Source organism: Parathielavia appendiculata (assembly GCF_033297405.1).
Source record: "Parathielavia appendiculata strain CBS 731.68 unplaced genomic scaffold N657scaffold_13, whole genome shotgun sequence".
Taxonomy (NCBI): Eukaryota; Fungi; Ascomycota; class Sordariomycetes; order Sordariales; family Chaetomiaceae; genus Parathielavia; species Parathielavia appendiculata.
This window is the reverse complement of record NW_026944232.1, coordinates 519,210-534,007: the sequence shown is the minus strand read 5'-3', so window position 1 is coordinate 534,007 and position 14,798 is coordinate 519,210. Positions and strand designations below refer to the sequence as shown.

At 55.9% G+C, this 14,798-nt stretch overlaps 3 protein-coding genes across 3 annotated transcripts; 2 read left to right on the top strand and 1 right to left on the bottom strand.

The window, feature by feature from the left end:
* The first annotated feature begins 5,445 nt into the window (after nucleotides 1-5,445).
* N657DRAFT_648501 (uncharacterized protein) lies at nucleotides 5,446-6,065 on the top strand. The gene has a single exon (XM_062793528.1). The coding sequence runs from the start codon at nucleotides 5,836-5,838 to the stop codon at nucleotides 5,989-5,991; it is 156 nt and encodes a 51-aa protein (XP_062644899.1). The 5' UTR covers nucleotides 5,446-5,835; the 3' UTR covers nucleotides 5,992-6,065.
* A 1,741-nt stretch (nucleotides 6,066-7,806) lies between these two features.
* N657DRAFT_138188 (uncharacterized protein) lies at nucleotides 7,807-9,327 on the top strand. Its single transcript, XM_062785918.1, has 2 exons — nucleotides 7,807-8,868; nucleotides 9,011-9,327. Exons 1-2 carry the CDS (start codon nucleotides 8,126-8,128, stop codon nucleotides 9,162-9,164), a joined length of 897 nt encoding a protein of 298 aa, XP_062644898.1. The 5' UTR covers nucleotides 7,807-8,125; the 3' UTR covers nucleotides 9,165-9,327.
* Nucleotides 9,328-11,733: 2,406 nt separating this feature from the next.
* Nucleotides 11,734-14,204, bottom strand: N657DRAFT_578651 (acetyl-CoA synthetase-like protein; the record flags this gene model as incomplete). The annotated part of the gene is made up of 6 exons (XM_062789334.1): nucleotides 11,734-12,302; nucleotides 12,365-12,579; nucleotides 12,635-13,152; nucleotides 13,205-13,463; nucleotides 13,515-13,758; nucleotides 13,829-14,204. The coding sequence occupies 6 exons, from the start codon at nucleotides 14,202-14,204 to the stop codon at nucleotides 11,734-11,736; spliced, it is 2,181 nt and encodes a 726-aa protein (XP_062644897.1).
* Between the last annotated feature and the right edge of the window lie 594 nt (nucleotides 14,205-14,798).

Genomic DNA, 14,798 nt, shown 5'->3' with positions numbered 1-14,798 from the left:
GGATCAACTGCAGGCGGCTAGCAGGTAAGCACAGACAGTGCGTCTGTCTGCACGAAGGCTTTCTGATCTCTTGACTCAAAGGCCGTCTTGACGTCAAGTGGAAGCCGTTCGCATGCGAGGCTACGTCGATACGCGCATTGCAATGTCAGCATGTCTGCAGGTCCATGCACGAGGTTTGAGATGGGACATCATCGGGTTGAGCTGCACTGCAAGCTCTGACCAGGAGGGACGGCTGTGTGGGTTCGGAGGAAAAACTGGGAAGATGGGACGGACGCAAGAGTGGGGGACTGGGACAAGACCGAAGGGACATGGAAACCCACCTCACGCCGGATTAACCTTCACTGCACCTTCCACGGAATGCCCCTCGAAAAAAGGAGATTTGGGAAGAAGCGTAAGCTTGCGAGAAGAGAGGAAAGAGAGGAAGGAGAAACGGCCCAAGGGGAGCGGCCGGATTTAGGTGGAGTGGTGGTCAGAGGGGAGGAGAGGTCGGTTCGACGGCCGATCAGCGAGCAGCAAGCCTTGAAAGAGAAAACCGAACACACAGAAAAGAGAGAACGAGAAACGGCCTCCTGGCTTGTGCTATGTAACTCCACTAACCGGAAAGGTGCGCTGGGCAGAACAGCCTTCTGCCGCGCTGCTGGACCCCCGGCCTCTCGCCAGCCGCCGGTTTAGCCAGTCAAGGGGCCCGAAAAACACCCACTGCGGGAAGGCCAGAGACCAGGGTAGCAATCGAGAATCAGGAAACGCTGACCCTCGCCAACGCAGACTGTTCTAACCACACCCCGCGCACGCTTCCAAGTTTGAATTGGCTCCAGTTTTCAGTTTGGTTCCCCATGGGCATGATATGGTTTGACATGCTTTTTTTTTTTTTCAAATGCTAATATTGTTAAAAAGCTGTCCTAGCTTTGCTCATCTCAGCAGCAAAGTGCGTATCGTTCGTTGGGCGTGATCTGAGCAGGCGTTTTCCACCCCAGCCCAATCGACAACGTGGGTCCGCCCAACCCCCATCTGATTATCCTTGCAAGTCGAACTTTGTGTTTGAGGGGTCCACGTATGAGCGAAAAGTCGACGTCCGTGCGGTCCACCAGGCACACTGTGCACGGCCCCGACCGTCGTGCAAGGTTCAACTTCAGGAACGACGCGGGGTTGGCAGAGCAGGAAACGACGTTTGTTGAACCTTTCTGTTCTCACCTACATAGTATGACATTGCCAAGTAATCGTGTCCTCCTTTCGCACGCTTCATCCTTCGGGGCTCTCAAGCAGACGGGATTGGAGGGGAAAGGAGGCGACCCTATTTCTGATATACACTTTGTTCGCTTTCGCCATGCCCTGCTGCGAATACGGCCCGATCTCCTCGGATGAGAGGCCCATCGCAACAACCGATTGTTTCCCTTCAAGATCATTTGGTTATGCCTGCAAATTCCGAGTCTTCGGCGCTGGAGGCACTGGATCCAATTTGCATGCTTGTCGTCTCAACCGCGAGAGCCCGTATATGGATGCTGGGTGGATGGGACCCCATGGAAACGCTCCGATTGATGCAATGCATATGTATGCAAAGGCAGCTGATGAGCCGTTTGGAGCTCAGCCGCTGACGGCCGTCTGCTCTATCTGCATCAGGCCTGGTTGTCGGTTGCTTTTCAAACTTGGATCACTTGGGTCAATTGTCATTCTTCGCATTCGTCGGTCGTTCATTTTCCAGACCGGTCTGTTTCGCCAGTCGCCAGCTAGCAAGCTTGCAGGCGAAACATGAAGAGAACGTGCTCGAGGTTGGGCGAAAACCCCCCAGTTCATACTACCGAGGACTCCACTGCATGCAGATGCAGGACCTGCAATCGATCGAGATCTGAGTCGAACATCACTGCAACGCCATCCTCTTACCGTTGATCTTATGCAGCAGGGAAACTGCCCTGGCCCTTGTGTTTGAAGACTTGTCTGCAAGAGACTCAAGATGGCATCTGACAGCACAGCTTTTAGAACCAGAAGGCGATTAGATTGCGAGCGCTAAGGCGACCGATCCTCGGGTCGACGGCTTCGAGCTGGGTCACCACGAATCCCCTTCGACTCGTCTGGCACCAACTGACCTTCTGGGCGGCCGAGGCTCGGTTGAGCGCTAAACACGATGCAGCGCGCTGTGGCGCGGCCCGATGCAAGTCTTGGACACGCACACCAGCCCAGGTCCCCATGCTTGTGCCCTTGTCAACTGCCGTGCCAACGATGAGGCGGGCATAAAAACGTGGGTGGGTAGGCGCAGCATAGTCAGTATGGCGGTAGGGAGTATGGCGATGTGAGAACAACGACGCACTGCTCGATCTCATGCTCGATATTCTTGCCGCCACTGCAGTACCGGAACTCGAAAGGATGAAGCGCCCGGCTCGAGTTTCCCCTACATCGGTCGCTCCGAAAAGGCCCCGTACATGGTCTTCTCGGCCTGCTCGACACTTCGAGGATTACACACGCCATTAACCTTCTAGACTGTCCTGCACTAGGCGGGAGCAGAGGGTTGCGTGCAAAGGATGAAAGACGTCGGCTGGTCAGTACGACACGACCAGGAGTCCACAAAGGCTAACTGTGCCGCCGAAGAGAGAACGATTGTCTATCAGATTGTCCAGGGCATTTGGGCACCCACTCACAAGGCAGAGATCCTCATGGCGACCACGACCCCGATCCTTCTCGCCTCCGTTACCTCGCACTGTGGGAGATGCAAACATTGCTCCCAAAAAAGCATGTCGACCTCATCCTCCAACCATCTCCCGCCCGTGGGACACGGCCGCAGCCGCTCGTCCCCAGCGCCACTTGCAGAGCTGTTCAGAGTTGCACCTCGCGTGCCCCCCAAGTATAGGACGTGAAACCTCTGAGAGGCTCTAATTGACGTCCATGTTCACAAGAAACGGGACCTCCACAGAAACTCCAGGTTTTCTCGGCATGCAAGGATTCCGATCTAGGCTCCGCGGGCTCGACAACACTTGCATACCGGACAATGCACAGCGGTTAGATGCTTGTGCGTCCATCTCTAATCATTGAGCTAACCAATCATGGCGACAGGAGACATTCTCTGGATGGCGAGGAGAGGGGTGCTCATTGTGTTTCAGCCGCTTGCTTTCGGCAAGGCGGACTGACGGTGCGCGCTCCCCTCCTGCGCGGGCAAGTTGACTTGCAACATGGCCACCTACATGGGGCTGCGCAAGACTTGCTCCCGCTCCCTACCGGTGGACCTTGAAGCGATGCGAACGACGCTGGTACCTGGGGTGACGCGCAGCTCTCAATTTCCCCGAGAGTCGAGACTCGGGGCTTCGATACCACCTCAAATGGTCAGGACGTGGCCCGGGACAAGAGCCGGTTCTTTCATGCGAAGAACGCCAGAAAACTGGGAAGCCGGCCTGGATGAGGGTGTCGTAATAGCGAACCCTGACTTTCTTCGGGTTTGGCTTTATCTTGCGCGCCAGCAGCTGGTGGGTTGTGGTACGGAACCCCTCTCAATAACCCAATCAGCGCGAACCACGTCTCAAGCCCACACCCACAATGGGAAATGTTATCGAGGGAGCAGGCTGACCCGGACAGCCTCCTCTTCATTCCGAAGGGACGGCTTTCCAAACGACTCTCGACGGTTTGCTAACAAGCAGAAGCGCAGCAAAAGTTGACCATCGATCTCGAAAGTCTCGACCTCCCAAGATTCGCAACTTGTCGCATCGGTTTCGCCACACATGGATCAGCCCTAAGCCCTGTTCTGCTCCACACGTTAACTTCCCCAACCCTTCGGGAGGACGATAGCATCTGCACATCATAAGGCATCCCCAAACCCTCTGCACACCAGCTCCCTGCGTTTCCTATTCGCCGGAAACAATCTGCACGCGCGGACCGTTTTCCGCCTTACATGACAGCCAGGATGGGTAAAGTGGTGGTATGTGAGTGGGTGGCACAGCCGAGGGGAAGCATCCTTCTCGACCCCTCCTCTACAGTGCGGCTCGGCATGGTCCGCAGCAGTGACTTTGCTGTTGCTCACAACGGCGGAATTTCGAGACGGGCCTGTCTATGGACCGCCATTGAGCCCGTTCCCAGGTTTAGAACGTACATGCCAGAAGGCAGCATCTTCCGGGTTTCTCATCACTGTGTACCTCGGGCGGGTTTCGGTCCAGTTCGTCCCACCATCAACAGCCCTCTCATCTAGGTATGGCCCTTGACTTTTAGCGGGTACCTCTTCCCGAAGGGTGTGCGGCGCACTGTGCTCCCTTCTCTCACAGCACGGCTCTTCACCGCTACTCTCGGGCCGCTACATCAACGCCCTCCCGTTCCCTCGGCTCGCGCTTGAACACGCGGTGCCACTGACGATCCTGGAATCGACTTCGCCAATCAGAGGCTGCCAAAATGGCGCTCCCTAAGCATCCTCATTGCTCCAACCATAATGTATGGCCTCGCTTCTCGTGGTGCCCGGCTGGATCATCAGAGGCGACTCCGGAGTATGGATAATAAAGTCTTCGTTTCGTGCCCGTACGGTATTGTATCAGAGGGTCTAGTACGTAGGTGACGGAGAGTTTTACCATCATGACCTGCGGGGGTATGTGCAATGAGTGATATATATAATCTTTGCTCCTGGCAAACTACCAGAGGACCGGTAGATCATGGTAAGCACGTATGGCGCAGTATCTATTCATCTACTATATAGCTTTGTAGGCACCGCGGAATTCTCCGTCTCCAGCCTCCGTTTCGGCCCCGTCATTCGCAACTTACTCCGTACAAAGGCTCAACCTCGAAGCGAATCTGACAGCGACGACAAACTAGGAGTAGCCCAGGAAGACAATATTGAACGAAGTACCGAGCAGCTTCCTGCGTGTGCGTGTCAACTCATACACAGATCTACACAGTACGAAGTAGACGACCAGTCCCTCCAGGCCGGGCCGGCATCTTGCCGCGGGCCCCAGCGGGGTTTTAGATGGCTCCCTTCGCCGTGGGTTAGAGCCATTTCTCTGCGAAGAGGGGCGCGATAGCACCTCAGGTCGCCTGCCAAGCTGTCACTCCCTGGTCGTGGCCGCGCTTGAGAGGACTCGGCTCTTCCACGCCACCCAGGCGCCTCCGGAACATTGTGCCTGGAGCCCCTTTGAGGGAGGAGCTTCTGTGCTCTACGGATACACTGTATGGAAAGCTCTTCTCTCTCCATATGACATGTCATACACGCATGTGCCTACATAAGGTGCTTGAGGGACCTGTCAAAAGTCGCGGCGCTTAAGAGGGAGACGCAGCAAATGCACCTCACAAGCGCGCGCAAAAGCGAGCTGCAAGCGCTGTACATACGGAGCGCAGTATCATACGGATTGGTTCTATTGTATCCATACTTTCACGATACAACTGGCATGCTGCATTGGTCGCGCAGGAAACAAGAAGCCTGGCCAGCCCGGGGAGCAGCAAAGCAGCAAAGCTAGCGAGCCCAAGCCCACCTGCTTCGCCTGCGGACGAACCACAGCATGCTTGATTGACAAGGGGGGAAAAGGGGATCAGCAGAAGAAACGCGGCAAGGGTTGCGCTGCATGGAAGGGTTCCTCGAAGAGGGTTCCACAAGTTCGCGGTTGGTCTCGGACACGCAGCATCCCCGAACGTGCAGCCAGATCTTACCCTTCCAAGATCGCGCGCAGACGTCTCTGATCGATCCGTTTTGATGTGCGCAGGACTGGACGGCCCGGGGAATGGTAACAGATAAGGCGGCTCCAGATCAGCGCCTTCGTACGGTGAACTCCGACCTGACCTCAGGAAAAGTATGTTGCATCCAAGTGATGATGCCGTCGACGATTTAGAACACATATTTAGTAGCCACGAGTCGGCGGTCAAAAACACGGCTTTTCCGGGATGCAAAAACAGGGTGTCCTGCATGAAACTGCCGGCGACCCCCTTATGTGTCCTATCTGTCCGTTCCCGGGTTTGACGGCATGCAAGACGCAACAACGGCACAGAAGCCCAAGACAGACGCAGGACGACACAATCGGAGGCACATCTAGCAGGTAAGTGTCGCAGGGTGCGTGGTGCAGCTCGAGTACCGGGGAATGCTGTGCTTAAAGTTGGACAGGCGTGTGGACGGAGGGTATCAAAGATGACTTGATAGTGTACGGAATATCCGTAGAAGACTGTTCTTATTGATCAAGTGCTGTGCTTCGTAACAGAGGCAGTTGTGTATATCTGGTTGTCATAGCGCCGAGGTTCGCAAACCCGGTTCCCTTTTTCTGCGCCCCACGCGCGGGAGAAATTGGGACTGCACAGGGCGCCGCGAAAAGATTGCCTTTATTGGTTACCTATATTGTCTCAGACGGTAAATGGTGGTGTACCGCTGGAGAGGAAGGCGAACCGGCAAGTCCGTACTCCGACACCGTACTTTCTAGAGCAAGTCGAACTCGGGCTCTAAAAGTTGAGCCGCGAATTTGAATATGCTGTAGATGGATTATCATAAGGGAAACTCTACCGATACGAACGAGTTCCTACCCCTACCTTTTTACCCCCCAGTGGGTATTACCGTATGCGCACGAAGGACTCGACATGGGATGAGCCGATGTTTCCTGGCTCAAGCTCCTGTTTGCCTCTGTTCCCAGCTTGTGGTTGTCGGTTGCCGTTCCAGGTTTCGCTTTTCGGATCGGGAGGTTGGTGTTGAAGTCCCACTGCCAAGTACTGTACAACAGCTGGAGGCCAGTGGGGAAGTGGCGGGGGTGCCCAGTTGCAGAGAGGCGGGACAGAGAGAGGGGTAAACATAATCGGGAACATGACAGAAATGCAGAGGCTACGGAAAGAAAAAAAAGGAATACCCTAACTGTGATGGTTCACCCCAATCATTGAGAAGCGAAGCTTTTGACCACTCCTGTGTGGCGCGGGCACGCCAATCCACAGCATGTGAAAATCGCTGGGCATCCAATCTTCCCTCGAGAAACTCTGCCGCCAAAGCTCTGTCAATGAAGCTCTCGCTCCTTCCTCACTCCTCCATGTGTAAACACAATGTCAGAGTTTCGTCATGGAAGCTTCGCTTCAACAAGTGTGCCCTTCTGATTTGTGGTGACCTGATGGAGGATGGGATGTGTTTTTCTACTTGTTGATCACTTAGCGGCTTGGGCTGTTATCTGTCAATTGCCGTAGGAGACTTGTTCTGCATAAGAATATTGAACGATTGACTTACTATTATTCCCGTAGACCAAAGATGATGGACCGGACGACAAGACAAGACGCCAATGGGGAATTGCAGCTCATATTCCCAGGTATGGGATGTATGAAGGGCCCTGCTTTCCTGGATAGCCTGCGCTACTGCGTATCGGCAGGGCAAGTTGTGCATAAACCGCCTTGCAGCGCAATGGAAGTGGTAAAGTGTACAATGGGAACCCCGCCGATTTCCCATGCAGCCTTAGCTTCGACCGATAAGTATCCACTTCGACGCAGATCCCGTGAGATCCAGATTATCGAGAACCGCAAGTACAGATCTCCGCAGCCGGCGTTGCGGTGCTATGCATCGACCGCCTTATGAGCTTGCTGGTTGCGGCGTCTCAAGGAGGCAAAGGCGTGCATTAGAAAAGTTCAAATATGAAACAGGAAACGAAACCACATGAGAAGGTCCAGCAGCGTCAATCTTAATGTCGACTTCGATCATAGTGACGGGAGCAATGGCATCCTGCAAAGGCATTGGCCCCTCATGCATCTGGGGTAAGAGTGATGAGATATTGTGGGGTTTGCTCGACTCATCAACACCGTTCGCAAGGTCTCAGGGTGCTTCAGCATTGCGACGCTGTATATGTGTATCACAACGCTATGGCCTGTTCCCGTAATGAGAAGCCAACAGGGTGTGCTGCACTCAACAACTGATGCTTGGAAATGAAGTTGACATTATCAGTGGGAATTCTCGGGAATTCTTCAGTTCGGCCCTCGCAATCATGTGACTTGGCGTCTGTTTTCAGGCAGGAGCAGGAAACATGAGGCGGTTGCCTGGTGGCGACGCGAGTCGTGCCTTCAGGCCGCGGTGGAGTGGCACGCTCGCTATTTTCCGCTTCATCTCAACGATTTTTGTCGTTTTCGAGCCCTGATGATGAGTCGACTCAAACATGACGATTATTTCTCAATGGTTTCTTGATTGCCCAAGCTTCCCCATTTGCAATTCATTCTCCTCGCGATGCCACCGCCACAACCCAAGCTGCCTCCGCCGGCGGAGCCACGATACAGCCGCAGCTTCGATCCATGGAACTCGGTAGCGGCAGGCCACCAGCGACCGGAAACCCGCGGCCCGCAGGGATGGCGCGAGTCGCGGAATCTGAAAATGAACAGCCAGTTCCGAGCGGGAAACTCGGGCGGCGCGCGCATCTCAGACACGGTCGGCGTCGGCTCCGAGAATTTTGACGAGCGTCTCGGCATGCTCGTGCCCAAAGAGGTCCGGTCTCGCGCCATGAAGAGCGCGGCCGACATGTTGCGGAACCCGGGGACCATGCGAGCACCGTCAGCATCATCATCCACACGAGCTTTCCCACCGGGAGAAGGGACGGGAAGTGAAGAGGGCATCAAGGACCCCAGTCGTCTGACAGCCGAGGAGAGACTCAGTCTGGTTCGTAAGGCAGAAGACGAGGCGCGCGAGGAGGAGGAGACCCAACGAGCCCGAGAGCGCAACATCTTCGACGGCCTGGTCGTTTACGTCAATGGAAGCACACACCCGTTGGTGTCAGATCACAAGCTCAAGCATTTGCTTTCCGAGAACGGTGCGCGCATGTCTCTCCACCTGGGCCGCCGGCAGGTTACCCACGTCATCCTGGGGAAGCCGTCCGGCCCGAACGGAGGTGCCGGCGGTGGCCTGGCGGGCGGCAAGCTGGACAGGGAGATCCGGCGGGTTGGCGGCTGCGGCATCAAGTTTGTCAGCGTCGAATGGTAAGGTTGCGTGATGCACTCACCCTCGTTTCCTCCCCCACTTCTCACGCTTTGTTCCCTTCGGCCACCCCATTCCTGTCTCGGGTAGCATGGATACTGTGCAGAAACAAGCTGGCTGACGGACCATGGTACGCCAAACCAGGGTGCTGGAGAGCATCAAAGCCGGCAAGCGACTTCCCGAGGCGCGCTTCGCCAATCTCAAAATCGCCGCTCGGAGTCAGCAGAGTGTTCTCGGAGCCTTCTCGAAGGCCGACGGGAACACGCAGCAGCCAACCGAGAGCACCCCTGGGAGCTGACACACACCGCCCCTTGGTAGACGTTTACGCTCCCCCCACTGCCCTACCTGCTTTTTGCTTTTCCATTTCCTTTTTTCTCTTCCCTCTGGTTATTCTCACAGACGATGGCGAAGGTGGGACAAGGCTACCGTGTAAGGGCCTGTCTTGTTTGCTACAGCCACGTCTAACTGCAGGTATATATTGCCTTGCATAGGAGCGAACGTCTGGATAGGCTCAATGGGTTCTGGTCGCACGATGAAACGTGGCGCTTAACGGGTATTTGCATCACGACGTCGCATTTTGCATCTGCATTGTGCATTGGGAGGTCGGACAGGTTGGCGCTAGGAATGGCTTGCATGACTTGTGCTTCTCTGGGCTCAAGATCTACCGTATTTCAAACCGCTGGTTGGCTGAATGTTCTGTTTACTCTAACCTCTGTGTTGTCGAGGCCAACGGTTCAGCCTCAAGTCCCCAATACCATTGGAGTCAGCTCGAGATGGAGTGTGCCAGCATGGAGCTGCTACACTTTTAGCTGTCAGTGGCCAGATTCTCCTCCTCATCAGGAGAAGGGGAGCTCTGCGACGACCAGCGAGCTTCTAGGTGCGTACAACACCAGCTGTCACGGGATCCAGCTGGCTCGACAGAGTTGCCCATGTCTCGGCTCTAGGCGCAGGCCTACGTCCCGCTTCTGTTCACGGTTACCCAGTTACACCCAGAACGTTCGAGTCGTTGTAACCCTTCTCTGCAGGGTATCGTCGGATAATTTCCTTGCCCGCTGCTCGCCCACCTCCCTCACCCCCTCAGCCCACGGCTCTCGGGTCATACATATTTCATTGCACCCGCACTATCGAGATGGCCGGGATGGTGCTTGTGCTGTGTGGCTGCCTGCCGGTCTCTCCTTGACCAGCCCCATCCCTCGGGATGCTGTTCCGAGCCTCACCCCTTTTTGGCCGTCCTCCCTGAGATACCTAGCTGGGGCACACAACCCTCTCTTTCACGGCCAATTACTGGCTCCCTCCCTTGCCAGATCTATATCTCAAACTACGCTACCCACCCTCGCGTGTCACAGCCGGGTCAACACGAAGCGGTAAGCTGGGAAGAAAAAACAAAACTCTCTTTCACAGTCAGGGTCGTACCTTGTGCCCCAACCGCCAAGCCTCGTGATGGAGGCGTGTCCTTCATTTCCTCTCGTCTCCCGTTACCTTTTCCCTAGCTAGCTTCCCCACCGCCTGGAGTATCCAGGCCGCGGATTTCAGCACCATCAAGGTAGCGTCCGATTCCACCACTGCCCCCGGGCCATCGGCATGGTGTCTCGGTTCCACCGGCTCCTATGGGGGCTAGGTTTTATCTGTGACCGCGCCTAATCTAAAATCCCCTTGGGGTGCTGCGTTACAGCGATGGTAGTTTCATCTGTGCTGTGTCGACACTGTTAATGGCGGGGTTTGTTAAGCCGCCTTATCGTATGCTCTGCTGTGGCAGAACCCACCCTGAGAAGAACACCGTTGAATGGGAGAAAGGGGGCCCTGTCATGGATATGGGTGGTTTGAAGGAAGGGACGGGGTAATCATGAATCCGTCAGGGCCGAGGAGCTAGGAACACCCTGACTTCAGGGGGCTGGGAATTGGGGGTGAGAACCAGAAAGTTATTCATGGCCTAGTAGTATACGTTTGACTGTGCTACATAGTCGAAGCTGACTTTCTGGGGAAAACTTCAGTTTGGCAGACGGGGGGTTGAGTCAGCCTATCTATGTCTTGATGCACATGGCCTCTGCAAGGCCCAGCTCTCCGGAGAATCTGGCTTTGATGTGGATGGTTTGCGGCGCCCAACAGGAGGGAGTCATTTATGCTGCTTGAAAGCCCTGTATCAACTCGAGCATTACCACCGAATACGCCCACAGGGGATCACCTCAGGTAGATTCAGCAATGTTGGCGCGAGCCATCCAACACGAGCCATAAATTGTATGCTCTGCGCCTTGACCTTCTCAGACGATTCTGCCTTGGACAGAGCCACAGAGCCAGCACAAGTACGAACAGTACATAATCATCCACAACGAATCACCGTTAGTTAAGAACCTTGTAATGATGACAGGCTGTGTGATATGGCAATCCAGCGCCGCCGCTGCTTGGGCCAGCTCAACTCAACTCAGGACTCAGGTTCGTCGGTGAACATGGGAAAACGGCTTCCTTTTGGGGAAGGGGAACATCGCCTTCCCAGTAGCTTCATTCTGCAGCAATAATTACCAAGGGGTCTGAACCAAGCTTACACGTGGAGTCCGCGTTGGGAAGTGTTGAGGGACTGTATTGGGACATTCCTAAGGACACGAAGCAACAAATTGAAGCAACTCTCCACTTCAAACGCGCCGTCGACATGGCAAGGTAGAAAACAATGCTAATCGATTCACAAGCCCAATGCTATGACCAAAATGAAGGAGTCCCTATACCCGCTCGTCCCAGTCAAACACTTTTTCCTAGCAGATATTACTATAGCGTCCAGAAAACCATAGTTACGACCCCTAACAAAACCAAATCCTTCCCCAATCTTCTTTCCCCGCCCTCTCACCCTCCCAACCGACAACAACAAACACGCTTAATCAAAGTTTAGCCTTCGCCCTCCCCCTCCTCCTCCCCTCCTCACCCTCAATAGCCCGATGCCTCAGACTCCCTCCCCCCTCCCTAAAATACCGCCTCACCATCTCCCTAGCAACGCCGACCGCCCCGGCATCCTCCACCGTCGACGGCACACTAACCTCGGCATCAAACTCGCCCCGCACCGCATTCTCCAACAGCTCCCTCAGCACCCTGCGCAGCGTTTTCCCGGACCTCGTCTTGGGGATCATGCTCTTCCCTGTTGCCGGGCCCCGGATTATGCCGCCCAGACTGGCGATGGGGCCGACCTGGGTGCGGACGAGCGCCTGGATCTCGTCAAAGAGCTTGCTGTGGTTGTTGTCCTCGCCCGGGACAGTGGGAGAAGAAGAAGGGGAAGAAGATGAGATAGAAGAAGAAGAAGTGGTGGTGGTGGCGACAAAGGCGAAGGGCAGGTGGCCCTTGAGGGCATCTGGGATGGCTACGACGCAGGCCTCGGTCACGAGCGGGTGCGAGGTAATGGCTTGCTCGAGGGCGCCTGTGCTGAGGCGGTGGGCGGCGACGTTGATGATGTCGTCTGTTTTGTGTTGTGTCAGTTTGTTAGATCTATGAAGTGACAAAGTTTGTGGGAATTCTTACCTGTCCGCGCCATGATGTGGATGTAGCCGTTCTCGTCGATGCAGCCGGCGTCGCCCGTGTCGAGCCACCGGCCGCCAAACCGCTTCAGATAGCCCTTGTAGAACCTTCCTTCGTCTTTCCAGAGCGTGCGGAAGGCGGTAGGCGCGAGCGGGAGGGCTAGGACGATGTTGCCCATCTTGCCGCGTGGGACTTCGTGCCCTTCATCGTCGACGACTCTGGACGGGGTCAGGTCTGGTTAACGAAAAATGGTGGAGGGAGAAATAGACTCACCTGACGTCGAACCCAGGCATAGCCTTGCCTGCACTCCCGGGCTTAATACCCAGCGGTGTTTGTTCGTCGTTCATGTCTATTCCCTTGCACTTGCCTGCACGCGGCACCAGGGCAATACCAGAGATGGGCGAGCCCGACTCCGACGACCACCAGTTATCGACCACCAGCGCATTCGCGGCGCCGTACTTGTTCAGCAGATCCTGATACATAGTAATGATGGCCGGTTCGGACCGCTCGCCAGCGAGGAACAGGGCCTTGAGACTCCTCAACCCGCCGCGCTCTCCAATGCGCGTGAAGTGGGCGTTGTCCGGGTCGTCCTTGCGGATAGCGCGCAGAGCTGTCGGCGCCGTGAACATGGTGTTGATCCTGTACTCTTCCACCAGGCGCCAGAAAGCAGATGCGTCCGGGGTGCCTACCGGCTTGCCTTCATAGAGGACCGTGGCGGCGCCGGTCAGGAGAGGCCCGTAGAGCGTATAGCTGTGCGAGACAACCCAGCCAATGTCGCTGAAACAGCCCATCTGGTCACGTCAGATATGAACTGTTGGCAAAGCGCGGGGGAAACGGCCTTACCACGTCGCCCGGGCCATGGATGCCAAATAAATACGAGATGGACAGGTGCAGGCCAACGGCATGGCCGCCGGCCTCTCGGAGCACGCCCTTTGGCAAGCCAGTTGTCCCGCTGGTGTAGATGATGTAGATGGGGTCTGTCGAATTGACCGGCACACACTCAGCCCTCAGACCGCGGGCGCGGGCACTCTTGACAAGGTTCTGCCACTTCCTCTGGCCCTCCAATTTGCGGATGGGCCGCCAGGGGAGTTGATCACGCTGCCTTGTTATCTGGTCAACACTGAAAGCAAACAACAGGCATTTGGCGGCATACCAGACAATTGTCGTTGGTGGCTTCCATGGCGAGATGCGGATGGCTTCCTCGACGTACTCGCGGTAGGGAATGGGCGGCTTGTTCCCGTCGATGCCACACGAGGCGGCGAGAACGGCTACGGGCCGCGACGCCTCGATGCGCTGCGCTAGCGCACCGGCGGCGAAGCCTCCAAAGACCACCGCATGGATCGCGCCCAGGCGGTTGATGGCAAGAATACCAATCAGAGCAGCAGGGATCATGGGCACTGGGTACATGCACGGGTCAGGTGTCTGGTCAACTCTCCTCGGTGGGAAGATTGAGCAGGCGCGCCTTACTGTAGACGAGCACGACGTCCCCCTTCTTAACACCCTCCTCCCGCAGGACGGCCGCGAAGACCTCGACTTCATGGAGCAGTTGCTTGTATGTGATGCGCTGCTTCGTGTTGGTGACAGGACTGTCGTAGACGATGGCGAGAGAGTCGCCGTTGCCTGCGAGAACATGGCGGTCCAGGCAGTTGTAGCAGGTTGATATCTCGCCGCCCGGAAACCACTCCCAGTGGGCAAGGGTGTCGCCCGTTTTGAGACGCTTGGTCGTCCGGGTAAGCACGGCTGAGGGTTTCTTGTGCCAGTAGAGGTATTCTGCCTGGTGGCCCCAGAAGCCCTCGGGGTCGTTGAGGGAACGGTGGTGGACTTCGTCTTGAGGGTTGGCCATGGTCGGAGAGTTGAAGGCCTACCTCGGCTCAGGAAGCCCAGAGGATGCGGTCGTGGTGCCGGTAAGGCTTGTGTGAGGGACATACACCTCAGGTCCTTGATGGTGTTTCACGACGCGGTAGGTGAGACGACGGCAGAGAAATGAGCGGGAGTTGTTCTTATCCAACCTAATTTTCGCAGTGGCTTGGCCAGATGAACGGTGGCCCCTTTGTCCCAACTACGATGTGCCTCCTATATGGCCCCCGCATTCCGTTACCCCGAAAGCTTGAATCCGTCTGGGGTCTGGGGGATCGGCGCGGAAGTCGAGGCGATTGGCCGTCTGTGCGGTATTGCCGAGTCTGGCCTCTCTAAGCCGAAAATCCGGGGACGACACTATCAACAGGTTATTTGTTTGCGTTGGCGGACCCATTGGAGGTGATCACGAAAAAGCCCTGTCGTGCTTTCAGAGAAGAGGTTCGGTGGCTTGTTTAGGCAGACCGTGTGCCGGCAAGTTGTGCTTGCGGGTTTGAGGGCAAGTCATGACACCCCGGCAGTTCAGGGCGCTCCAATCAAGCACCTTACAGGCATGATGAGGCTTATCTCTGCAGCCGTGTAG